Source organism: Epinephelus fuscoguttatus, linkage group LG18 (assembly GCF_011397635.1).
Source record: "Epinephelus fuscoguttatus linkage group LG18, E.fuscoguttatus.final_Chr_v1".
NCBI lineage: Eukaryota > Metazoa > Chordata > Actinopteri > Perciformes > Serranidae > Epinephelus > Epinephelus fuscoguttatus.
The window spans coordinates 7,997,252-8,019,389 of NC_064769.1; the positions used below are offsets into that span (position 1 = coordinate 7,997,252).

The 22,138-nt window shown below is 39.3% G+C and overlaps 1 protein-coding gene across 1 annotated transcript in view; it reads left to right on the forward strand.

Moving 5' to 3' along the window:
* jmy (junction mediating and regulatory protein, p53 cofactor) overlaps positions 1 to 21,813 on the forward strand; it is a 41,771-nt gene extending 19,958 nt beyond the window's left edge. The window contains exons 3-10 of the mRNA XM_049604369.1: positions 9,626 to 9,776; positions 10,113 to 10,282; positions 12,473 to 12,638; positions 12,887 to 13,077; positions 13,368 to 13,448; positions 14,035 to 14,127; positions 14,228 to 14,756; positions 16,774 to 21,813. Of these exons, the coding sequence (XP_049460326.1) occupies positions 9,626 to 9,776; positions 10,113 to 10,282; positions 12,473 to 12,638; positions 12,887 to 13,077; positions 13,368 to 13,448; positions 14,035 to 14,127; positions 14,228 to 14,756; positions 16,774 to 17,084 (1,692 nt within the window). The 3' untranslated portion in view covers positions 17,085 to 21,813. The remainder of the gene's footprint in view (positions 1 to 9,625; positions 9,777 to 10,112; positions 10,283 to 12,472; positions 12,639 to 12,886; positions 13,078 to 13,367; positions 13,449 to 14,034; positions 14,128 to 14,227; positions 14,757 to 16,773) is intronic.
* The last annotated feature ends 325 nt before the right edge of the window (positions 21,814 to 22,138 follow it).

Sequence of the window (22,138 nt, forward strand, 5' to 3'; positions counted from 1 at the left end):
AATGACTCCTTAATGCTGGCAGGGGTGGTTGGTTTCTCTCAAACTGATGAGTCAGGGGATCGTGGAGATCCTCCACGCTTGTGAAAAAGGGAAGGAGAGAGAGTTGGGAATTAGGACACAAGCTACTATCATTTACATGTGGTTTGCATCCTACTTAATGTCACAAAGGTGAGGTGAAAAGGACTAGAGCAGCTGAGTATCAGTTGCTTGATAGAATTACAGGCTTTCCCAACTTCTTCTGCAAGTGTGAATACATATGGGACACGTGTGAGGCTGAAAGACAGATGAGTTAAGATTCAATCAACCAGAGGCGTCAAACTGTAGAGGGAATGTTGTACAGAAGGGTTAGGAGGAATCAGTACTGTGTTTTTTAGCTGTGATATTTCAAGGTTGTTGTATTCAGAGGCTACATGAGCTGAGTTTTACATTGAGATAACAATATTTTTCATTATCAACTGATGTTTTATTTTCTCCGTTAGCTGTTTGGTCTTTAAAATGTCAGAAAGCAGTAAAAAAATGTCAGTCACAATCCTCAGATTGCTTGATTTGTTTGTCCAACAGTCCAAAATCCAAAGACATTTCGTTTACACCATCACAGTTATACAGCATATGATATTCAGCATACACTATCACACATATTGATGGGTATGTTAAGCATTTTATTTTTGTATTATTGTAATTTTGTGATTTGATTTGCCTCATTGCAGTCTTGAAATGGTTTCATTTTCAACTATGAAAAGTACTTTGTAAAAAAGTGTTCTATAGATAACATATTATCATTGTAATTTAAACAGAGAAAATCAGAAAATTCTCACAAATGGAAAGCTGAAACTTGATGTTTGACTTTTTTTTAATTCAATCAATTAAATGATTATCAAAATAGTTGGAGATTATGTTACTGTTTATCGACTAATTGATTGAACCACTGCAGATCTACGATAAAAGAACATCTCTTTAACTCTTTCCAATCTCCTTAGTTTTAGACATCTAAACTTAACTGAATCAGTGAATGGAAGAGCAGATGGAATAGTGAATGAATGATCACCTGAATGAATTGACAACAAAAGGTGTCGAGTATTTAGGTGAATGGTGCATTGTTGGATGGCCTTATTGCACATTGGAGCGGTGCAGTGTCGGTGTCCTGTTGCCTGGAGGGTCAGAGGGCAGCCGTGAATTAAAAATGAGGTTTCTCTGTAATGTGTCTGAGATACTTTTGTACCAAAGTAAGCTCCAGTTACTGTTTCAGCTGCGTTATTACATGGCAACGGTTGTCATGGTGGGCCCTTAAACAGCTGCTGTGTTTACCTCCAGCTGATGAGCCAATTTTACACAAATTTTGAAACATCACACAAGATGATATGCAAAATATTTAGCTCTTTGACCTGAATTTAAGTCAATGGTGGACCAAATTTTTTATTTGTACTTAGCTTTCCTAATTAAACACGTCATGACTCACAAAAATACTTAAACACCTACATAGATATTAACCATATGCATTCAGTAATCAAGTAATTCATCTAGGGCCCCACTAACAATTATTTCCATTATGGATTGATCAGATTGTTTTCTCATGTAATCAAGTGATCATTTGGTGTACAAAATATCTGAAAATAATGAGAAATGCATGTCACAACTTTCTAAAGCCCAACACGGCGTGTTCAGTTGTCTCATTTTGTCCAACCGACAGTCCTAAACCCCAATATATTCAGATTACAGTGATATAAAACAGAAAAGCAGTAAATCGTCTAATTGCAGATCCATTTTTTGTCAGTTAGTTAATTATTAATAATCGATTTATTGTCTCAGCTTTAAATCAATCAAAAAGTTCAATCTGCTTACAAATGTGAACTCAGTGTGTGTTTTAATGTGTATTTATAGCAAATAAACCGCACACAATCCAGACATTTAGAGATGTGAATCTAAATAAAAGGGGCCTTGATCAGAGTTCGTGAATGAGGGGTGAAGGAAAGACAGATCCATATGTTTCCCATAACTCCCTGATGATAACCTATCTCTTCAAGAGGTCTTGTGTCTGAAAGGATAAGGCTGGTGTGTTTTTCTGTTTTTTAAAAGGCTAGGAAGTTCCTTAAAACAGCTGAGCAATGTGACTTTTAACAAATGTTACTCAAACATGAGGGAATAGTACATTTGTTGGGGATTATTTTCAGCAGTGGATTAATCCAGATTTGATGCTTTTGTGAGTATTTGTGACAGTAGGACAATGTTTGTAGGACTGAGTCAAATTAAACTGCAGTGTATGTGTTCATGGTAATGGTGACATTACATGGTGACAGTGTGGCTCATTGGTGTGTTTTAAAGGACTTCACCCACAAAATGATCATTTGTACGTCAGTTACTCATCGACTATACTGCTTTTGTCCAAGCTTCCCCGTTGATAGATATTCCAAGATCCGTGAATGCTTAACACCCCCATAGTTTGGGGGCTGATGTTTTCTAAGCTCGTCATAAAACCAGGATGTCCCTCCTCTATGCTTCCATTTTGTTCACCATAACTCCTGAATGCAAGTAACATGGGCAATATTTCTCTTTCTATCTGCTGTTGTTATACAACTCCTTATTTGGATAAACTTCCAACAAACCTTCCTGGGTACATTCAGTTTAGACACCAGGTGTTCGAAGAAGAGAAGATGTTTTCCATCATATAGATCTTCCATTAACATTACGCCTGCTCTCACCCAATTTTCCTACATGATAGATTTGTTACTATTTCTCAGTGACTTATTATACCAAATTGATGATCCTCTGGTGTAATAGTGATTCATGTTACATATCTGATGAGCTCTTCTCCAGCTGGCTTTAGCAAATGTCAACACAGTGTTTCTATAAGGTTTATCACCTCCTGACTGAATAAGGAAAGCTTTCATCAGAAAGGGCTCCACCAGCTTCTTTTTGATTGCAACTCAAGCAGGAGCACAGGTCTCTGACGAATTTTAAGTTTGATAACTGACTGAGAGGGCATAATGGTACCAATCTATTCTTAAGCATCCCAGACCACCCTCCTCCACTGATGTATGTAATTTCTTTTTTTGAAAGAGGGCTTTTTACCCACCCACAGGAAGTTAGTCATGGATCTGTTAAATCTAGCAAGGAGAGAAGGGGGAAACTCCAGAGGTAACATGTATGTTATGTAGTTAATCTGGGGTATTCTAATCATCTTTAATATATTTATCCTTCCTATCAGTGAGAGACCCAGTCTTGACCAGTTTTGTAGGTTACTTTCAATTTTTTGGGTAAGGGAAAGTAAGTTTAACATCATTTTGTCTTCCTAACCAGTAGCAGCTGCTGGTCTTTCAAACAGGGGAAGCTCACTTTAAGTTTACATCATAAAAGTTGTCATATTGTAGCGAGGCAGTAACTTATAAAAGGAGCATTTAATTGAAGCTGTTTCTCAACCACACTCATGCCATAGAACCACAGCAAAACACACCTCAAAGATTTTCAGATGGGTGAGAAGACCTGTTACTTTTCCAAACCCTGTGCATTAAATCAGTCTGAGGTGTTGATCTGCCCTGCTGTTTAACTGTAAGTTTCTCCTTGTAAGGAAGACTATCAAATGGCTTCGCCAAAATCCGGTCGACAATATTCAAATTGTCTGCCATTATGTGCAGCTTGCTAGCTTGCTGGGTCTACTGCGTGAGGCCAGTGTGACCACCTGTGAGTGCTTTGGGACGGTTGAGGGGCTCACAGCAGCACCTGCTGCTCGTTGGGGACAGTAACTGCAGAGCGACAGAAGTCAGTCCAAACACGAGTACAGTCTCAAATAACACCAGAAAAAGATGCTAGATTTGTCACTAGTCATTTTTAACAAAGGAAAAGTCACTAAGAGGATTGGAAAAGTCTCCAGATCAACTCGGAACAATGGAATGAAACTTGAAAAATGCTCCGGTGGTGGTTTATATTTCAAGATCGCTGATTTGCTCATTTCGCTGTCAATCAAAAAGGGATTCAGCCTCAGATCATCCAATCATCATGCAGAAGCCCAACGTCCAGGCCAGCCGAGGCCAGCCCACTGCCCCATAGACCCCCAGAGACGCTGAGCGTCCGATGGGCGGGACAAAACCGAGCATTTATCCAATGACTGTCTAGTTTCGCTGCAGTGGAACAACCCACTCTATGCTTCCCCACTGAAGTCTTTGGACGCTGAGCTTCCACTGTTTAATGCACTGTGACGCTACGGGAATGAATGAGAAGAAAGTCGCGTCAGTGACCTGTGATAAGTAGCTGATTCTGAACAAAAGTTGAACGCGTTCTAGCGCATATTTAGTCAGTGAAATCTAAAGACAACAGTACATATTTGACCACTTATTTTTTGACATTTTAGGGGAGGCTGAGCTTCCCTTGCAGTCTTAGAGCAATCACCACTGTTCCTAACACATGCATTTTGCTAAAACTGTTATATTGCTACTACTACTCGTACATGCATGAAACTGTTTATGCGAAAGTGTTTTAAATATTACTAACGATGTCCCGATCCGATCCTTGGATCGGGTATCGTCTCCGATCACGTTATTTTTACATAATCGGAATCAGTAATAAAAGATCTGAGGAAACTAAACAACAAAAATTACCAGGTTTTTCATCTATGTTGTTTGTTGTTGCCTCGGCTTTCCAATGTATAAAGATATAGGCCTATTTTGTTTGTTGAAGACAAGAAGAAGATATTGAATTTGTTTACATTTTGTGCTGCTGAACCACTGATAAGCTTTTTGGATACTATTCAAACAAAAACAAACCTTATGGGACAACTTGGATGCGTTCTTTTTTTTTTTTTTTTTTCTTAATGCTTTGCAAAATATTGGATCGGACTCGGTGTCGGACTCAGTTTCAAAATAAAGGACTCGGTATCAGATTGGGTGCAAAAAAAAAGTGATCGGGACATCCCTAAATATTACAGTTTGAGCAAAAATGTATGTGCTTAGGAAGTACTGAGCATATGACTGGATAAATGAGACTGCACGAGTTGTGTGAGAATTTGTAAATCTATATTTTGATGTAGTTTTGCTGTTGGTAAACATGGACCCCTATGACTTAAATTCAAGAATGTTTGCGTTTTTTGGATTCTTCGTTCACTGTGGAGGTATGCAAGGAAACCAAAGTTTCTTAATTAATTTAGCATAACACTGGGTGAGTAATTGACATATAAATGATTATTTTATGGGTGAAGTATTCCTTTAATAGTTTGTGGCTAGCCAATGGAGCTCCATGGCACACATCAGGCTTTGGAGAAACACACCATTGTTTGTTGTGGACTTGAAAACCTGGTGGTGTTATCCTAACCCTTTTTAAATGTGGAGCTGACCACATGTTATATCCATCCCTCCCCCACAGATAAACACCTATCTACTATCTAACACTGTTTTAACCAAATGAGATAAGGTACCACCATGTCATCATCATGCTGTAATCCCAGCCCTTTACTGCGGGAACTGGCGTCACTTCTATTTTCAGGGAGTTTGACACGTCTGTGTTTTGTCACCAGTAGCTGTTGACCAGAGGTGTTAAAGGGAAATCACTCACAGTCGCATCTTCACCCCCTCCTTCCTGCCTGGTTTTAGTTGTACACAGGAAGAGTTGAAACAACTCATCCTTACATCCTTACATTAAGAAAGAGTAAGGATTTTAGGTTACAACACTCTGATGTGCCCCAAAGCTACCATGTGATTACAATTTGGAAAAATTTTAAGTATATTTGCCTCCAAATGAACAGTTAGGTGTATAGAAGTACTCTTAATGACCTCATCTCTCCTCACACTCTGTCTCACCCTGTGTGATTATGAGTCGTGATGAATGAATGGTGCTCACACATTGTGTGTTACTCATGAGGCAGGGATTAGAAGAGGAACTCGACTGAGTGACAGCAGTATGTGACAGGTGAAAGGGAAATATCAACCTGTCTTTTTCTTCAGTCTGCTGTTGGCATGATGTTTGGAATCACCCAGCCTAAATGTACTGTTGCAGAGCAGCTTTACAGGTTTATGTTAAATGTGCTTACTCTTTTGCACAACAGATCTTTTTTTCCCTTCTTTTTCTGCATTTTTTTTTTTTTTGGTATTGGCAAAGCAGAAGAATACACAAACTAAAAAAAAATGATATCTCTGGTTCAGCTGCATCACTTTTGATTTCTTGTTGTCAATCATGGTGTTGCAGGAGTGCAGTGCTGAATTGGAGAAGGAAGGACTCTAAAACATGCATACCCCTGTTTGTGAGAAGAGATATGGGGAGATGGATTCCCTCATTTCATTAGAACAGCCAATTATTGAGATGATAAATTCATGTATAAGGTAGAACAAAATGTGAAATAAATAATAAAATAATAATAATAATAATAAACTCTGTCTTTCGTAGCATAGTTACAAAGTGCTTTACGATAAAAACAGAACACATTTAAAACAGAAAGAGATTGAAACAAATTAAGAGCCAAAAAGTAGTAAGATAAACAAAAATGTCAGAAAATGTAAGTGAAATCACTGACAACCAATCACAAAAAAGTGGGTTTTTAAAAGTGATTTTAAAGATGAGACAGAGTTTGCAGCCCTGATCTCCTCAGGCAGGTCATTCCTAAGTCTAGAAGCTCTATCTGTATCCCTTCTGTCAATTAATGTGGACCTTGGAACAACAAGCAGCGACACATCCAAGGATCTCACATTGTGATAATGTACATAAGGCAATAACAGATCAGATACTTGGAGCAAGGCTTCTCAGGGCTATGTAAGTAATCAATAATACCTTAAAATCTATTCTAAAGGCATCAGGTAGCCAGTATAAGGAAGCCAGCATCTGTGAGATGTGGACAGGTTTTCTAACCCCAAGTCAAAATCCTGGCAGCAGAGAGAATCTCTCTCCCTACTCTGTGTGTATCATCATGTGCTGCTGCAGCCTTTACTTTAACCTAACAGCATTCAATTCAGACTTGTGTTGTTTATGTAAAAGTGACCAGGGGTGCTTATTCAGATATGAGACAGACATGTTAAATTGAGGTCTGACAGGGACTTAATTTAAGGTAGCTAAGAAATCCTTTAAGGCTCAGTGTGTAAGATTTACTGGGATTTAGTGGTACCCAGCATTGATGATTGTAGATTGCAATCAGCTGAAACTTTATCTGATTAGAATTCCTTCATTGAGGTCTCTTCCTCTCCAAAACAAACGAACCAGGTGATTAGAACCGGTCAAAACACTGAATAAAGCAGTTTCACATGACAAATGAGTGTTTCTTTATTTCGCACATTGCAGATAGGTTGCTATCCCACCATTTTCAAATGTGTGCTCATCTTAATTCTGATCCAGACGTGAGGTTTTTACTGTGAGCTGAATTATTATCTAAGGTGTTCTTGTCTCCATAAACAAAGGGACTCTGTGATTTAAACACTGCTTGTCGCGGAGGGGCTGAAAACTATGGTGGCCGACAAGAAAATGCAAATAGGCCTACTACTTACCTAGAGCCAGTGTTTGGTTTGCCTGTTCTGGGTAACTGTGGAAACATGGTGGTGTGGTGTCCTCCGCAGATGAGGACCTGCTCCCTTTGCAGATATAAACAGCTCTAAGCTTCTAAGGTAACAAAAACATGACAGCTCTTATTTCCAGGTGATTGTACACTAAAGAAAACATTTATTATATGATATTCCATTTCTGCCAATATGTCTCCATAAATTCTACACACTGGACCTTTAATTCTAATGTACCGTGTTATGTTTCAATAAACTTCTTATCCTTAACTAGGAAAAAAAAAGCACAGACACAAAGATTCATTTTGCCAGTTGTATGGATGCTCTCTTCTTTGCATGAAACCAGTCCAACAGACTGACAGTCAAGGGCCAACTTGATATGGAGATGTTTTGCTTTGGTTTAACAACGACAGGCACACAATGTAAACAGCACATGACTTTGGCGGTGTGACATGTCACCAGGTCTGACAGATCTGCTGAGGACAAATCAGTCAGACCTGGTGACATGTCACCAGGTCTGACTGATCTGCTGAGGGCAAATTTCTTTGCCTTTTGGTGCTCTGTGGGTGTTAAATGTTGGGGGCTGCTTTCCTCTTCAGTTGTGTTCACATGTTGCTGCTGTGGTACTGTATCCTTTCTGTTAAAGGATACCTGAACAATGAGATCACTGCTAAAAATCTGAGTTAAGATTTTCTTTCTCTTTTTAACTTCACTCATTCCCCTTAGTGATTTTTCTTTTCTTTTTGGTCTCTGACGTAATCTCTCCTCCCCCATTCGCTCCCGGTTTCACCCCCAAACCACTCCCTGTTCTTGTGCCTCACGTGCAGACACACACACACACACACACACACTACAATACAAAGCACTGAGTATGCTGGCTGACATAAATCAAGGTCTTTGAGGTTTGTTGGTGTTTGTTTCTGAGCACCTACACACATCTGTTTTACATTGAGATATTAATATATGACTATATATGTGCATGGGGCCTCACAGGGAGTCAATGTGTCTGTGTACATTTTGTTCCATGTGGTCTTCTCTTGGAGGAGGGGAGGGGGGGATTCAGTTCACAGTCAACACCCAGGACAGGACTCCACGTGGCACTGCCTTTTCCCCGTTTCTCACTCTTTTTCACATGGCCTGACACGAGCTGGTGAACTGTGAAACATGAGCTCTGGTTTACATGCAGTGTTGTGCCACGTAATATAAACTCCTTTCAGGGTGTATTCAGACATTTCTTGTTTTGTGCTCAGGATTCTTGTCTTTATTTATTGTTCCAGCAGCCCAGTAGGACACTAGGTTAGTGTCACTCTAAACACAAACATGCGCAGGCATGCCTTTGGTCACTGTTACCACCATCTGCTGTAACTTGCTGGTATTACAGAGCAGTGTGGTGAACTGTGGTGCCAGAGTTTTCAGGGGAGAGTTGAAGGGGGTCACAGAGGCAGAGAGGTGAGGCAAAGATCTTTGTGCATCAGCGTTCTAAAAACAGTAAGTTAGTTATTGTAGTCTGGCCTGCCAATTTAAACCCAAAGCACCAGATTCCTGCAACTTGTGTCATAATCGTAGTCCTTTGTGGAGTCATAACCCCATCGAATCTGAAAACACAGACATGCTCCACATATTTTTATAACTAGTATGAGTTTCCAAAGATATAATTTCAATGTCCATGATGAATTAACGTCTATCAATCAAAAATATGGTCCTTTCAACTCCAGAACCTGCCTGAGAATCATCATGTTTTACTTTTTATTTAGATAAAAAGTAATACAGTGATAGTTGTCTGTACATCCATGCATACATTGCAAACAGGAGCTGCTAATAGTTAATTTGTAATACTTTTAATGGTGCCAGGCTAAAAAAAGTCCGGCAAACTCACTGAACTCATGGCAACGTTACACTTCCTGTTTACATCCCCCAAACACAGGTAATGATTATCTACTAAACAGAAGTAAGACAAAGAAAAGAATAATAAAAGGAGTTACAAGAACTAAAAATACAAACTCCTCACATTGCACCATACACATATTATATGTAGTAATGTGGGGGAGTCAAAGTGTCAGACTTTGAAACCCGTGATATGTACTGACTGAACTCAGTTATCTGTGCTGATGCAAATATTGTGTGTTCGATCTGTTCTAACGACCTGCTTTGACCCCTATCAGATCTCACTGGAGACGGAGCGCCTGGGTCCTCGTCGAGTGGAGAGCCTGAGGAAAGAGGATGAGGAGTGGCAGAAGAAGGCCCACGCTGCTGTGCTCTCTATACAGGACCTGACTGTCAAGTTCTTTGAAACCACGACTAGGGCACAGAAAGGTAAACATGTCAAAGGAGGCATTTCCTGTATTTATAAAGCTGTGAGGGGTATTTGTCTTTGCTGTGACCTTTGAACCTTTTGCGTTGTATGTTTACTCTATAACAAAGTGCAGTTAATACTCCATGTAGAGTTTATTTAAAACCAACATTCTCCATCTCAGATCTGCAACCTCTCACATACCGAAGTGATATCTGCAAGTCCCTCCTCCCTCCAGATGAACTATAAAAAAATACTCAAAATGATTGTCAATTATTAAAATAGTTGCCACATATTGTATATCCATGAACTTCATGATTAATGGTCCATTTCTGATAGTCATATGATATGTGTTGCAGCTTTGTATGAGCGGATGCGTGCCGACCAGAGGAAGTTTGGCAAGTCAGCGTGGGCAGCAGCGGTGGAACGCATGGAGCGGCTGCAGTATGCTGTTTCCAAAGAAACTCTGCAGCTGATGAGAGCCAAGGAAATCTGCCTGGAACAGAGGAAACATGGCTTGAAGGAGGAGGTAAAGTACACCATGACACACACTGATGCTACTTGTGAGACAGTTTAGCTCTGATGTAGACCAAGTTGTGTGTGCCAGATTTTTAAGTTTATTTGAGTTTGTTCTCAAAAGACTTGTGATTATAGGTGAGTTCGTCAGAAGCCACAATAACCAGTTTTACTTAAAGGGATACTTTGCCTATTTTTAACCAGCTATTTATTTTAACAATTTGGGTAGTAATGTGTGAATGAACTGTGGTAAAGTTCCCTCTATTTTACCAGCGCCCAGATCTTCCTGCTCATCTCTCAGCTCAAATAACCCGGTCAGAATTTTTGCTGGCTCTAGGGCTGTTGCTCAAACTACAGATTGTACTTTCGCATTTTAGTTTGCCTACCATTACGGACACAAAGAGTACAGAAGCGGATTGACAGAATTTTTTTTTTATGAGAAACTGGAGCCATACAGTCATTGAGCTCGGATGGCAAATTACGCAGCAATGGTCAAATCTAAGGCAATATTCTTTTACTGTGTTGCCTATTTCTCACCTCAGAAGTTTTCACAAACATATTTTAGTGCACCATTTAACTTTAATTTGAGAGTTTATGTTACAAGTCAGCTGCTGTATTGCTCTCTGTGTCGAAACAGACAAGCTCACATTACGTCAGTGATCAGTGGGAGTGTTCATTGGTGTGGAGCGGCGCAGTGCATTCTGGCAGTTGTAGGTTTTCTACCTTTTGCACAAAAGTAAATGCCACAGCCCTTTCAGAGTCTTGCTTAAAGGGATACTTTGCTGATGTTTGACCAGCTTTGTATCATAACAATATGTTTAGTATGCGTAAATGAGCTCCATCTCACCAGTTCCCAAATCTCCCTGGTCATTTGCTTGCGAAAATCTGATGGATGACGCGTTTTACTGGCTCTCAGACAGATTTTATTTACTTATTTTTGTATGCCTTCCATCATGGACAGACAGTGTATAGAGAGGACTCAGACCAAATAATAAAACTGGGAAGTGCTGTTCAAAAACAAATCAAGATTCTATTACTGCTTTGCCTATTTCTCGCCTAAAATGTTTTCAGAAACATATTTTAGTGCACTGTTTGCCTGTAACTCAAGATAGTTTGTTCCCAGCCAGCTGCCATATTGCTTTCTGTGTGAAAACGGATGAGCTCGCATTACCTCACCGACCAGTGGGAGCATTTATTGGTCTCGTGTAGTGCAGTGCATTCTGGCAGTTATAGGTTTTTCTACCCTTTGAGCAAAAGCAAATGCCAAAGCCCTTTTTCTGTCTTTTCTCTGGTCATGTAGCACCAGTATCTAAAGTAATTACATCTTTCTACTGCATAGACAGTCCAGTTTTATGAAAAGACCATTTTTCTAGCAGTGAAAATAAGTGTGCGTAAGTACTGACATCACAATATACCTCAAGTACTAAAAGTAAAAGTACACATCCTACAGAGTGGTTCATGTCAGAATCATATCTGTATTATATTACTGGATTATAAGTATGATACATTAATGTATTCATAATTTTCATGATGCAGCTGGTAAAGGCAAAGCTCATTTTAACTGTCGTACAGCTTAATTTATAATTATACATCATTTATTAGTTGACTTTTGTTTTGTGATAATAATCTGAGTATGTAGAGTAACTATTGCTAAGTAAACAATTTTGACAAATAAATGTAGAGGAGTAAAAAAAGATATTATATTGGCTTCCAAAATGTAGTGAAATACAGTATCATAAAATGGAAATATTTAAGTATAAATACCTTAAAATTGTACAGTGCTTGAGTAAATGTACTTGACTGACAATAACACGAGTGAGGACCACAAACACTTGGACAAAGACTAGTTGAGAGAGAGGGAAAAAAGGCAATAATGGCTGTGTTAGTAAAATGACCTCATGGCTCAGACATCCTGCAATGGAGTGAATAACATCCTGGTGTTCAACAGTGGAAGTGACTCATTGGGAATGACTGTAGGGGTCAATACTTTCTGTACATATGTAAATACATAAAAAGTACCTGGTGTATGTTGGCTCAGCACTTGGACAAAGAGAGCAGGAGCACTGCCTCAGGTTCAGTTTCCACTTCAGTTAAAAACACATGCACAGACAGGAAGCACTGCAGAATCACCCAGCCTGTGCCACATGCCCTCTGGTCTGTAGTAGGAGAGTAATGCAATTGTGTGTTGTGCTGTTGCTTCCAGATGCAGAGTCTGCAAGGTGGGGAGGATGCCATGCTGCGTCTGGACCAATTGGAGGCGCTCTACTATGAATTGCAGCTGCAGCTGTATGATATACAGGCAGAGGTACTGCGTTGTGAAGAGCTGCTGCTGACTGCACAGCTGCAGAGTCTACGCAGGCAAATGACAGGTGAACATCTGTTTTTGCATCGTTTAGTGTGACAGACTGGTGGTTACTGCAGATACTGTATGTTGATATTGCAGTACTATATGGGCAGAGAAGTAACAACACACAACACATAGACTGTATAATTAAGATGGAAGACATGACAGCTCACCAAAAGTGAAGATGCTTTATACCAGCTATATAAACCAAGAACATGCCCAAGCTGCACTGATAAACTGCATTTTGATGAATCTGTTCTGATGTTGTACCAGAGCGACAGGATGAGGTGGTGTACTACGATGCTTTTGAGAGCCCCGATGCCATGAAGGGTGAAGAAGATCCTGCAACCCCGCCGTCCCCCCTCAGAGATGAAGAACTCAGTGTCCTACAGCAGAGGACACGGCAGCTCGAAGCCCGCAGAGGCCGCATCACTGCCAAGAAAGTCTACCTCAAAAACAAGAAGGTAAGCACTGATGATTCATTAGGCGGTGAGATGCTGGTAGTTGTTGAGGCTGCTGGCCTTTTTAAGCAGTGCTGGAGGAAGTATTCAGATTCTTTACTTAAGTAAAAATTACTAATACCACGCTTTGAAAATACACCTAATGTACAGATACCTTGAATTTTTACTAAAGCACAGTACTTGAGTAAATGAACTTAACTACATTTCACCACTGCTTTGAAGACTGGTAAGTCTTGTGTAACAGCTGCACAGGTTAGTTTAGTGCATCATTCATGTGCTTTTTTCTTGAATAGGAAATCTGTATTGTCAATCACAACCAGAAGTTACAACAGCGACAAGGTAGCCGTGCTGATTCCCTGCAGACACTGCAACAGGTAAGACTCAAATACTTATCACAGTCTTCGGCTTATGAAGAAATAGAAAATAAAATTTCCTGTGTATTTTGTCTCACTTTAAAGATATAGGTAGCATAGGTGGGGAGATCTTTTTTAAGCTATGTTATTGTAATTGCTTTTATTACAGCTGTTTGTAATATTTGTGAGGCATACATCTTTTTCCTACTGTGAATTATATCTTGTTTCATCCCAGCAATTGCTGTCAGAGGATCCCTTAGCAGTTATCATTTAATACTTTGCTCACAGTGGTAAATATTGATTTCCAAAAGTTATCTAACAGTGGGCATTGCCAAAATATTTTCACATGGGTAGCCATGCTCTCTCATCATCCCTCCTACAGCTACCTGAATGGTTTGGATTCATCTTTGTCACAGTTTGTGGTGTTCTGAAAAATCTGTTATTTCTTCCATTGAAATTCTCTCCAGGAATTCAGGTTGGCCTGAGCAGACTCTGCTTTTTAAGCAGTTGGGGTCCAGTTATTTAGTCTGAGTGTAACTGACAGTTTTCGCATCATCCTAAATGAACTTGTTACTACATCAGAGCTACTCTGTTGTTTCCTGTAAAGGGAGGTGAAGCTGAGGAAGATGAAGCCAAGAGCAACACAAGAGTGAGTCAGGAGAGGCAGCGAACTCTGGACCGACTCCGCAGCCTCAAACAGGTGAGCACTTAGAAATCAACTAATGTTCAACTCCTTCTGAAGAGGACCTTTAAAATGTGATCCTTGTGTCTGACCTCTTTTTATTGACTCTCCGTATCAGCGTTATCCAGGCCAGGTGACTGTGAAGTCCAGCCGGCTGCGTCTTAGTCAGCCTCACAGTCGGAGGAGAGCCGGACAGCAGCCCAGCACTCATTCAGCCAGCGTTCAGACCGACTGCATCTTAGATCTCCCAGAACTCTCTGCTCCTCCACCACCCGACGTCTGCGGCTGCGACAGTGTCTCTTTACCTACAGTTGAACTTGAAACTCTTGACTCTTCATCTCCATTCCTCTCACTGCCTCCCCTCTCGGCCTCCCCATCTATTCTTTCACTGGGTCCTCCTCCCCCTCCTCCTCCTCCTCCTCCACCTCCCCCGCCTCCTCCACCACTTCCTCCCTCAGAGGACCAGCAGCAGGGTGAGGGGAGGGGACATAACCCCAGCCCAGTGCAGCATCATAAATGCGAGTCAGAATCTTCCTCTCTACCCCTGGCTCCATTTTCCCCTCGATTCTTTGACAGCAGTCAGCTACAGACGGCGAGGAAGAAGCTGAAGAAAACAGCCTCGCTGGACTCGTCGCAATGGAGGAGAGGTGAGGAGGAAACTCACATTTTTCACTTTATAATATAACAACTGAAAAGTCTTTGGTTCAGTTATAATCGTTTAGATTTCAGTCCTGGTTTATTTGGCGCCACCTGTGGTTATACATAGTAGTAATAAGTGCGGTTAATATGACAGTTCCCAGAAGTCTTAGCAGCAAACAGTTGTTGAGCAGCTACTTTGTTACAGATACAACAGGAGAGCAGCTGGTGTATCTGTTTACAGTGCAGCCAAACAAACTCATATTTTAATATAGAAGCCATGGGATAATCTGCCTTTGTTTCAACTGATTTCATTATTTCCAGTGCGGAATAGCCGACCCCGCCTCTAATAATGAGAACTGCAATATATAGATGTAATAAGATAATATGAATAACTTTTATTTGAATAGTACCTTTTATACATCCACTGTCCAAAGTTTAACACAGTTTGGCATCAGAAGTATGGCAGCAGATCTGGAAGTCAGTTACTATTTGTCAAATACCTTCCTGACCTTTGGTGTTTATTGCACTTCCATAGCTTGACAAGCTATTTTCTACAAAAACTGATGCATGTTGTGATGCTTATTGGCTTCTTTTTTTTGCAATTAAATTGCAAAAGCATGTGAAAATTTCAAAAATTGTCGCGATTTCTTCCTTTTTTTTTGTTTTGTATAATTCATTAAAAATCAAAGGCAACTTGTCCCAGTGAGAATAAAAGTGCAGTGTTCTGCTTTGTGATGTATACTACACAAATATTACCACTAACCATGCATATTTAATCAACTCACCTTGACTCTTTCAGCACGTGCAACAGATCTGGATGCAACAGCTTCTGTCATTGTGATTTGTCATTTTCTGTTGTCAATGCGTCTCAGCTATTCTCTGGTTGTGTTTTGTGGTAGAACAGTGTTTGCCAGTCCATGATTGTCGTTTGTGTTCAACCAAATGTTGCTCACGGTGCAAAACTGTTAACCTCTGCGTTCGTTCAGAACATCAGGGAAATTCCTTGCATGGTCTTTAGCAGTTTGTTGGTAAATGTGAGATGTTTGTGTCAGTCATGTTTGCTTCTCCACAACCAGAAACAAGGACGTGAGTGTGGTAATGTCATGTGGGGGAGATCTATGATTGGTCAGATTCACTGGAAACTGAGATGATTGGTCAAATTTGTGGAAAGGTTGCATTGATTGGACAAAGTTGCAAGATCATGCAGAAATCACAGGGATTGGTTGAATTTGCATCCTGGAACGGCTGAATAATTGACCATTGCTATGGATGCATTTCTCATCAGAGACACTTATTGGAAGCAAGAAAATAATTTTTAAATCAATAAAATCATTTTTTAAATTAATATTTTAGGTTAAATGACTTATTTCTTTAGTAAATAGCAGTGTAATAAGTAGGACAATATACAGGGAGGGCTCATTATGGCAAGATGAATATCAACAAGGTGATGCAGGGACCGGACACAAAGCGACCTGCTTGCTTTACATTATCACCTACATAAACTGAAAGTATGCCTGTTGTGTTGGTGGATTTTGCTGCAGGAGGCTGTAGAGTCTTTTTTGTGGAACTTATGTCAAACACCATTAGACCTGCACCAAACACTGTGAATATACTGCTCGCTGGGGCGCCCTCTCTCTCTCTCTCTCTCTCTCTCTCTCGTGAATCAACTGTCCTATCGATTAAAGGCAAAAAAGCCCTAAAAAAAAATCTTTAAAAAAAAAAGCCAGCTTGGAAGCTCATCAGCTCATAATGTGCACGTGTTGATTTCAGCAAAAACTTAAATGAATTAAATACATTTTTACGTTTTAGCATCAAATTAATTATGAGTATAAATTTTTGTTAAAAAGTTGCATGGAAGTACTGCAAAATGTGATGTGATAATAAATAATTCCACTGGTTCTCCTTCATACTTTCATGCTTTGGCCACTATGATTGTCAAATGGGTATTAAATTGCTTTTTATCTGATATTAAAAAGTCTTTAACTTGTATGTGAGGCTAACTGCGGCATCTGTGTGTTTCTGCAGCGAGTTCCCCCATGGACGAGGTGCTGGCCTCTCTCAAACGTGGCAGTTTCCACCTGAGGAAGGCCGAGCTACGAGTCCTAGGCCCCGACCCAGACGACGACAGCAACAACATCCTGGCTCAGATCCGGCAGGGCGTCCGGCTGAAGAAGGTACGGACCCGGCCGGAGCAGCAGCGTCACACCAAGAGCTTCCCCCACTCTGCCGACGCTCTGACCCGTAGCATCCACGAGGCCCTGCGGAGAATCAAGGAGGCTTCACCAGAGTCAGAGTCGGAGGATGAAGGCCTTCCATGCACTGACTGGGAAAACTAAGCTTATTGGAAGTTTATAAATTCCATCTTTTATGGATATTTGGAGCCAAAATGAAGACAAAGCAATGGCTTAAATCACCTGGAGATACCGTGGTGCAATTTGAACAAAAACCCTTGATTTTTTATAATAGAAAACTGCTCAGAAGTATGTGGGGTGTTTTTTTTACTCATGCTTCTGTGTGTTGTTTGTAAAGATGGACCACTAATCTTTTTTTATGTCGTCGCTGTGGCATTCTTGGCGAGGATACAACCTCTAACCTCTCATTATGTTAGTCTACATGTCAGAGTTGTACTGTAGCTTGCTGTGATGGGTTTGTTTTAGGAAGTGAGTATTATGTTTTTTACGTTTCTCTCACTTACAACGACGCAGTAAGCATTCAGACTTGACTGAATACGTGTGCTGTACACTTTTACATTCAACTATGTGACAACCATCTGTACTGTATCTTTCAGTGCATAAAATGCCTAAATGTACACGTGATAGAACAGTTCCCACTTCCTTAAAGGACCTTTTGGGGGAATATAGCTACTGGCTGTAACTTTGTAATTAGCACACAAATGCTCAGCATAAAAGACAAATTAGCATATTTCCCATAATGTCAAACTTTAATTTGCTAATCTGGGTCATTTTTATCATCCTGGTGGGAAGAGTGCCAAAACTGGCACTAATTTGTGTTTAGCAAATCGCCCATGCCTGTTTTTAGCATTTTTAATTTAAAAATGATAAATAGCTACATATAGAAATAGTTACATATAAAGTAAGAATATGTTCTAACAAAAAAGAGGTTTTGGAGGAAGGATATCAAACTCGGCATCGGTCTCCATCATCTGTTCTTAAAAAAGCAGGAAGTTAGTTATTGTAGTTTTCAGCAGTTGAAGCAGCAGCAGCAGCTCATGGAGGCTATGAAGGTGCTTTAAAACTCTTAGCGCCCTTTTGCCACGATTTGCACCAAAAATTGCGCTTCTTCTCAGAGTCATAACTCATTCAAATCTGAACACACAGACACGATGCACATATTTTTAATTTTAGTGGGACTTACACTTCCCGAGGATGTCGTCTCTAATGTCTTGCTTCAAAAACATCCTCAAATCTGCTTAGAATTCATAGAAAAAAGACACTTCTTTTGAATGCAGAGCTTTAAGTTCCTACAGTAACAAAGTAAAACAGTGATAGTTGTACATCCATGGGTACACTGCAAACAGGAACTGTTATCACCTAATTCGGCATACTTTTAATGGTGCCAGTATGCCAAAATGGGGCTCAAGTTGTAGCTCACAGCTAACTCACTGACTCCGTTACGTTATACTTCCTGTGTACATCACCCAAAGCACAATCCATTGGCTATTGGTCTGACGAAGATAAGCCTCTGCTGAAGAGGGCCGATGTTTCAGGCTGATCCAGTGTAGCCAGCAGATATCAGAGCAAAGACTTCTCTTCCATGTGGTGGTCATTTTTGCTTAAATCATTGTCTGATAATAGCTGATGGGTTCTGAGGTTGCATTTCGACCAGTGCGTTCCACCTTTCCACATGGACTGTTTACCTGTTAACAAAAGTAATTGGTCAGTACTATTCAGACCACAAATGGACTACAAATGGAAACCAGAACACTTCTGACAGAAATCTTGTTCTGTCGCCTACAGATTCTTGAGAGATTACCCCAAAGCATAATAGGAAATGTAATTCCAAAACTTAAAGCATTATTTTAATAATAGGGCTGACAAAACCCATTGATATTTAATATATACTGAATTCGTGTCGCCTTGAAAATTGCCGATCTAGTTTAACATGCTGTATCTGATAGAGCTGCAGTACATTAGTGAGAGAGTTTATGTTAGGATATGATCCAAACTAACTGTTTACCTTCAGCCCAGACAGGATCAGACTTTTAGAAGCTCAGCACAGCTGGGGTAGAAATACAAAGTAAACTTGGAAATACCAACACTGGAAATTTTAATACACAATCAGCTGTCGTTCTCCAGATCATTATTAATAACAAATATTATCTGTTGACTTGTATGTTCTGTGTTTTTCCTCCTCCAAGGATGCCATTTTAACTGGGACAGTATTTTGACAAAATATATTATATGATATATACATATATATTCAGCACCAACTGAAAAAAAAAATGATTACTTGAATCTAACTTTGGTCGTTTCATGTGACAGACTGATTGTGCTGTCACTCTTTGAGATGGAAAAGAAATGGATGGATATAATATTTTAATATCTGCAGATTCCCCCTGATGAATTATAATGTCCTACATTGTGATCATCCTCCGTTATGATACATTATCCTTTAATAACTCTTAAAGACCCATTAACAAATGACCAAAAAAATGTAACTAAAAAAGATGGCAGTGCGTCAGACAGATGATGAAAACCTTTTTATGGGGCTCTTCTCTTAAAATAGTATTATTAGAGCTTAAACAATTCAGTGGATAATTAATCTGTAATTATTTAAACAATCGATTAATCATTTAAGTCATTTGTTAAAGTAAAAACTCAAATTATTCTCTGGTTGTAGCTTCTCCAACGTGACCATTTAATGCTTTTCTCTGTTTTATGTCTTTTTGGACATTTAATGACATCACTTAGCATATTTCACCATTTTATAGACTAAACGATTAATCGATTACTTGAGAAAATAACCTCCAGATTAACTGATGTTTCATGGGGTCTTTAAAAAATGCTGAGGCAATGTTTAATCTTTAACAAAGTCCACATGTGGAGGATCTCTGGTTTGAATGCATGATGCACAAACTTTTCTATGCTGTATGTTGAACTAAACCTGTCTTTGGGAATTAGTTCAGCTGAAGTCTGAAGCTTCATCGCCCTCTGCTGGTAGCATACGCAGCCTCCTGCTCTCAACATTCGGATCATATGTGATGTTTATATTTATTTTTACTGTCATTTTTATTAACCTGACAGAAAGTTTCTGTCTCTCCTTCCACTGCCTTCAAACATTGTTTTACAAGCTTATATACTTACTGGAGTTGTTGTTTGAGTTTGTTGTGTGTGTGTGTGTGTGTGTGTGTGTGTGTGTGTGTGTGATTTTATACCAGTCTTTTTATTATGTGTTAAACCCTGTCAAACTGTCTTTAACTGAAAATCACATTTACGTTTCTGTATTTAACAAGTCATGCACTGAGTACCATGGCTAATTTTAAAAGGGATAGTTTGACTTCAGTGAATTTATTCATTCACTTTCCTGCCTGAGAGTTAGGTGAGAGATTAGATGCTACTCTTATGTCTGTGCAGGAAATATGAAGCAGCAGCCAGCAGATAAATATATCTTAGCCTAGCAGACTGGAAAGACTGGACTGGAAATGGGGAAACAGCTAGCCTGGCTTTGTCAAAAGTAAAACAAATTCACAATAACTGTGACCATGTGCTTCCAGGTAATCCTACTTTTTGCCAATTGGCATGTGAATCCATATGGAAGTTATGCACCTTTTTGTGAAAGGCAACTCCCATTGCCTTCCATTAAGATTTATGCCTCATCTGAAGTATTTTCAAGTAGTATTTTTTTTTTTTTTTTTTTTTTTTCAGTTAGACAGGAGAAGAAGACTTTGAGAATGAAGACTAACTGGTTGGTCTGGCAAATGTATGTTTGGGTAACTGCATTTAGTTGCTGAGCAGCCAGATGTTTCCCTCAGAAGTTGGTAGAGACCAAAACCAGAGCTAAAAGGGAGTGAATATTTGATGTCTATTCATCAGGTTGGATGTCTGAGAAACTAACTGTTTTCTTACATTGATACTTGAAAGGTGATAGTATGAAGTTTGTGTTCAGTTACTGCAGGTTCAAGCATTGTAGAAAACAACTGGCGGGACATAGTTTGTCTAAAACAATCCCCCTTGAAACCACTGAATTGCAGTTTTTACATATTGGCTAAATAAAGAAGATATGATGTGTTATTGTGAGATCTAGAGGTGCTGGTGGGCTGATTTTGGTACCTAAAGAAAGAACCAGGCAAGTTGTTCCCAGTCTTTATGTTCAGCTATCCAGTGGCTGGTTGTAGCTTCATATTTACTGGACAGACATGAGAATGGTGTTGATCTTCTCATCTTCTGCAAGAAATCAAACAAGCATATTTCCCAAAAATGTCAAACTATTCCTGAAATTGTGGAGTTACAGCTGCCATTCAAATAGAGAAACTGTTGCTAAGTGTCACAAATCATCGTGACTGAACATTTTGCATGCAGTAAGACATCGTGGCTCATTCACAGAGGTTGTTAATGATATTAAACATCCTCCAGATCATGTGTAATGGTAAAACTTGGCAACAGATAGTTGCTCAGTGACGGGTAACTTCCTCACACTGCTCTGTCCCTTTCTTTTCTTGAACCATTGTGCTTTTTTTTTTTTTTTTTAAACCATTTTTGTTAAACTTGTAGATTTCTTCTGACCCTGAACATGACCCAAGTTTGACCTTTAACCTTTTATGACCTTATGCATGTGACTGGTTTTAGGAGGAACCCATCACAACGTAAGTGCAATAATTAAGATGGAAAAAGTCATTTTTACGAATTAAATACTGTAATGAAATGTAAAAAAAATATATCCGCATGCCTAAATGTATTGAAGTATTTATTGAAACTTCATATTTTAAAATGATTTTTAAAAGCATACAAATGTAAATGTACTTTATAAGATTCCTTTTTTGTTGCTTTTTGGTTCCTATCATGACATTCCTCTCTGCTTTCTATATCCCAATTATATATATATTTTTTTCCTTTCAAAATAAAATTAAGCACCAACATTTTGTCTTTGCTGACTCCTTGATGTATAAAGGTTGAACACTTTACTTTAATCCCCCTATTTAGCATTTATAAGCACTTTTAAACATGTAATAGGTGGTTTATAACACAATATTTACTCCACACCATTTATTTGACAACATCAGATACAAGTTACTTTGTAGATTCAGATAACAAAAAATATAACTAACAAATTCATTATGATGTATAATTATAGATTAAGCAACCTGGCAGCAAGTTGAATTTGTATAAATTTGTATACATTTTTTGTGTGTGTATATATATATATATATATA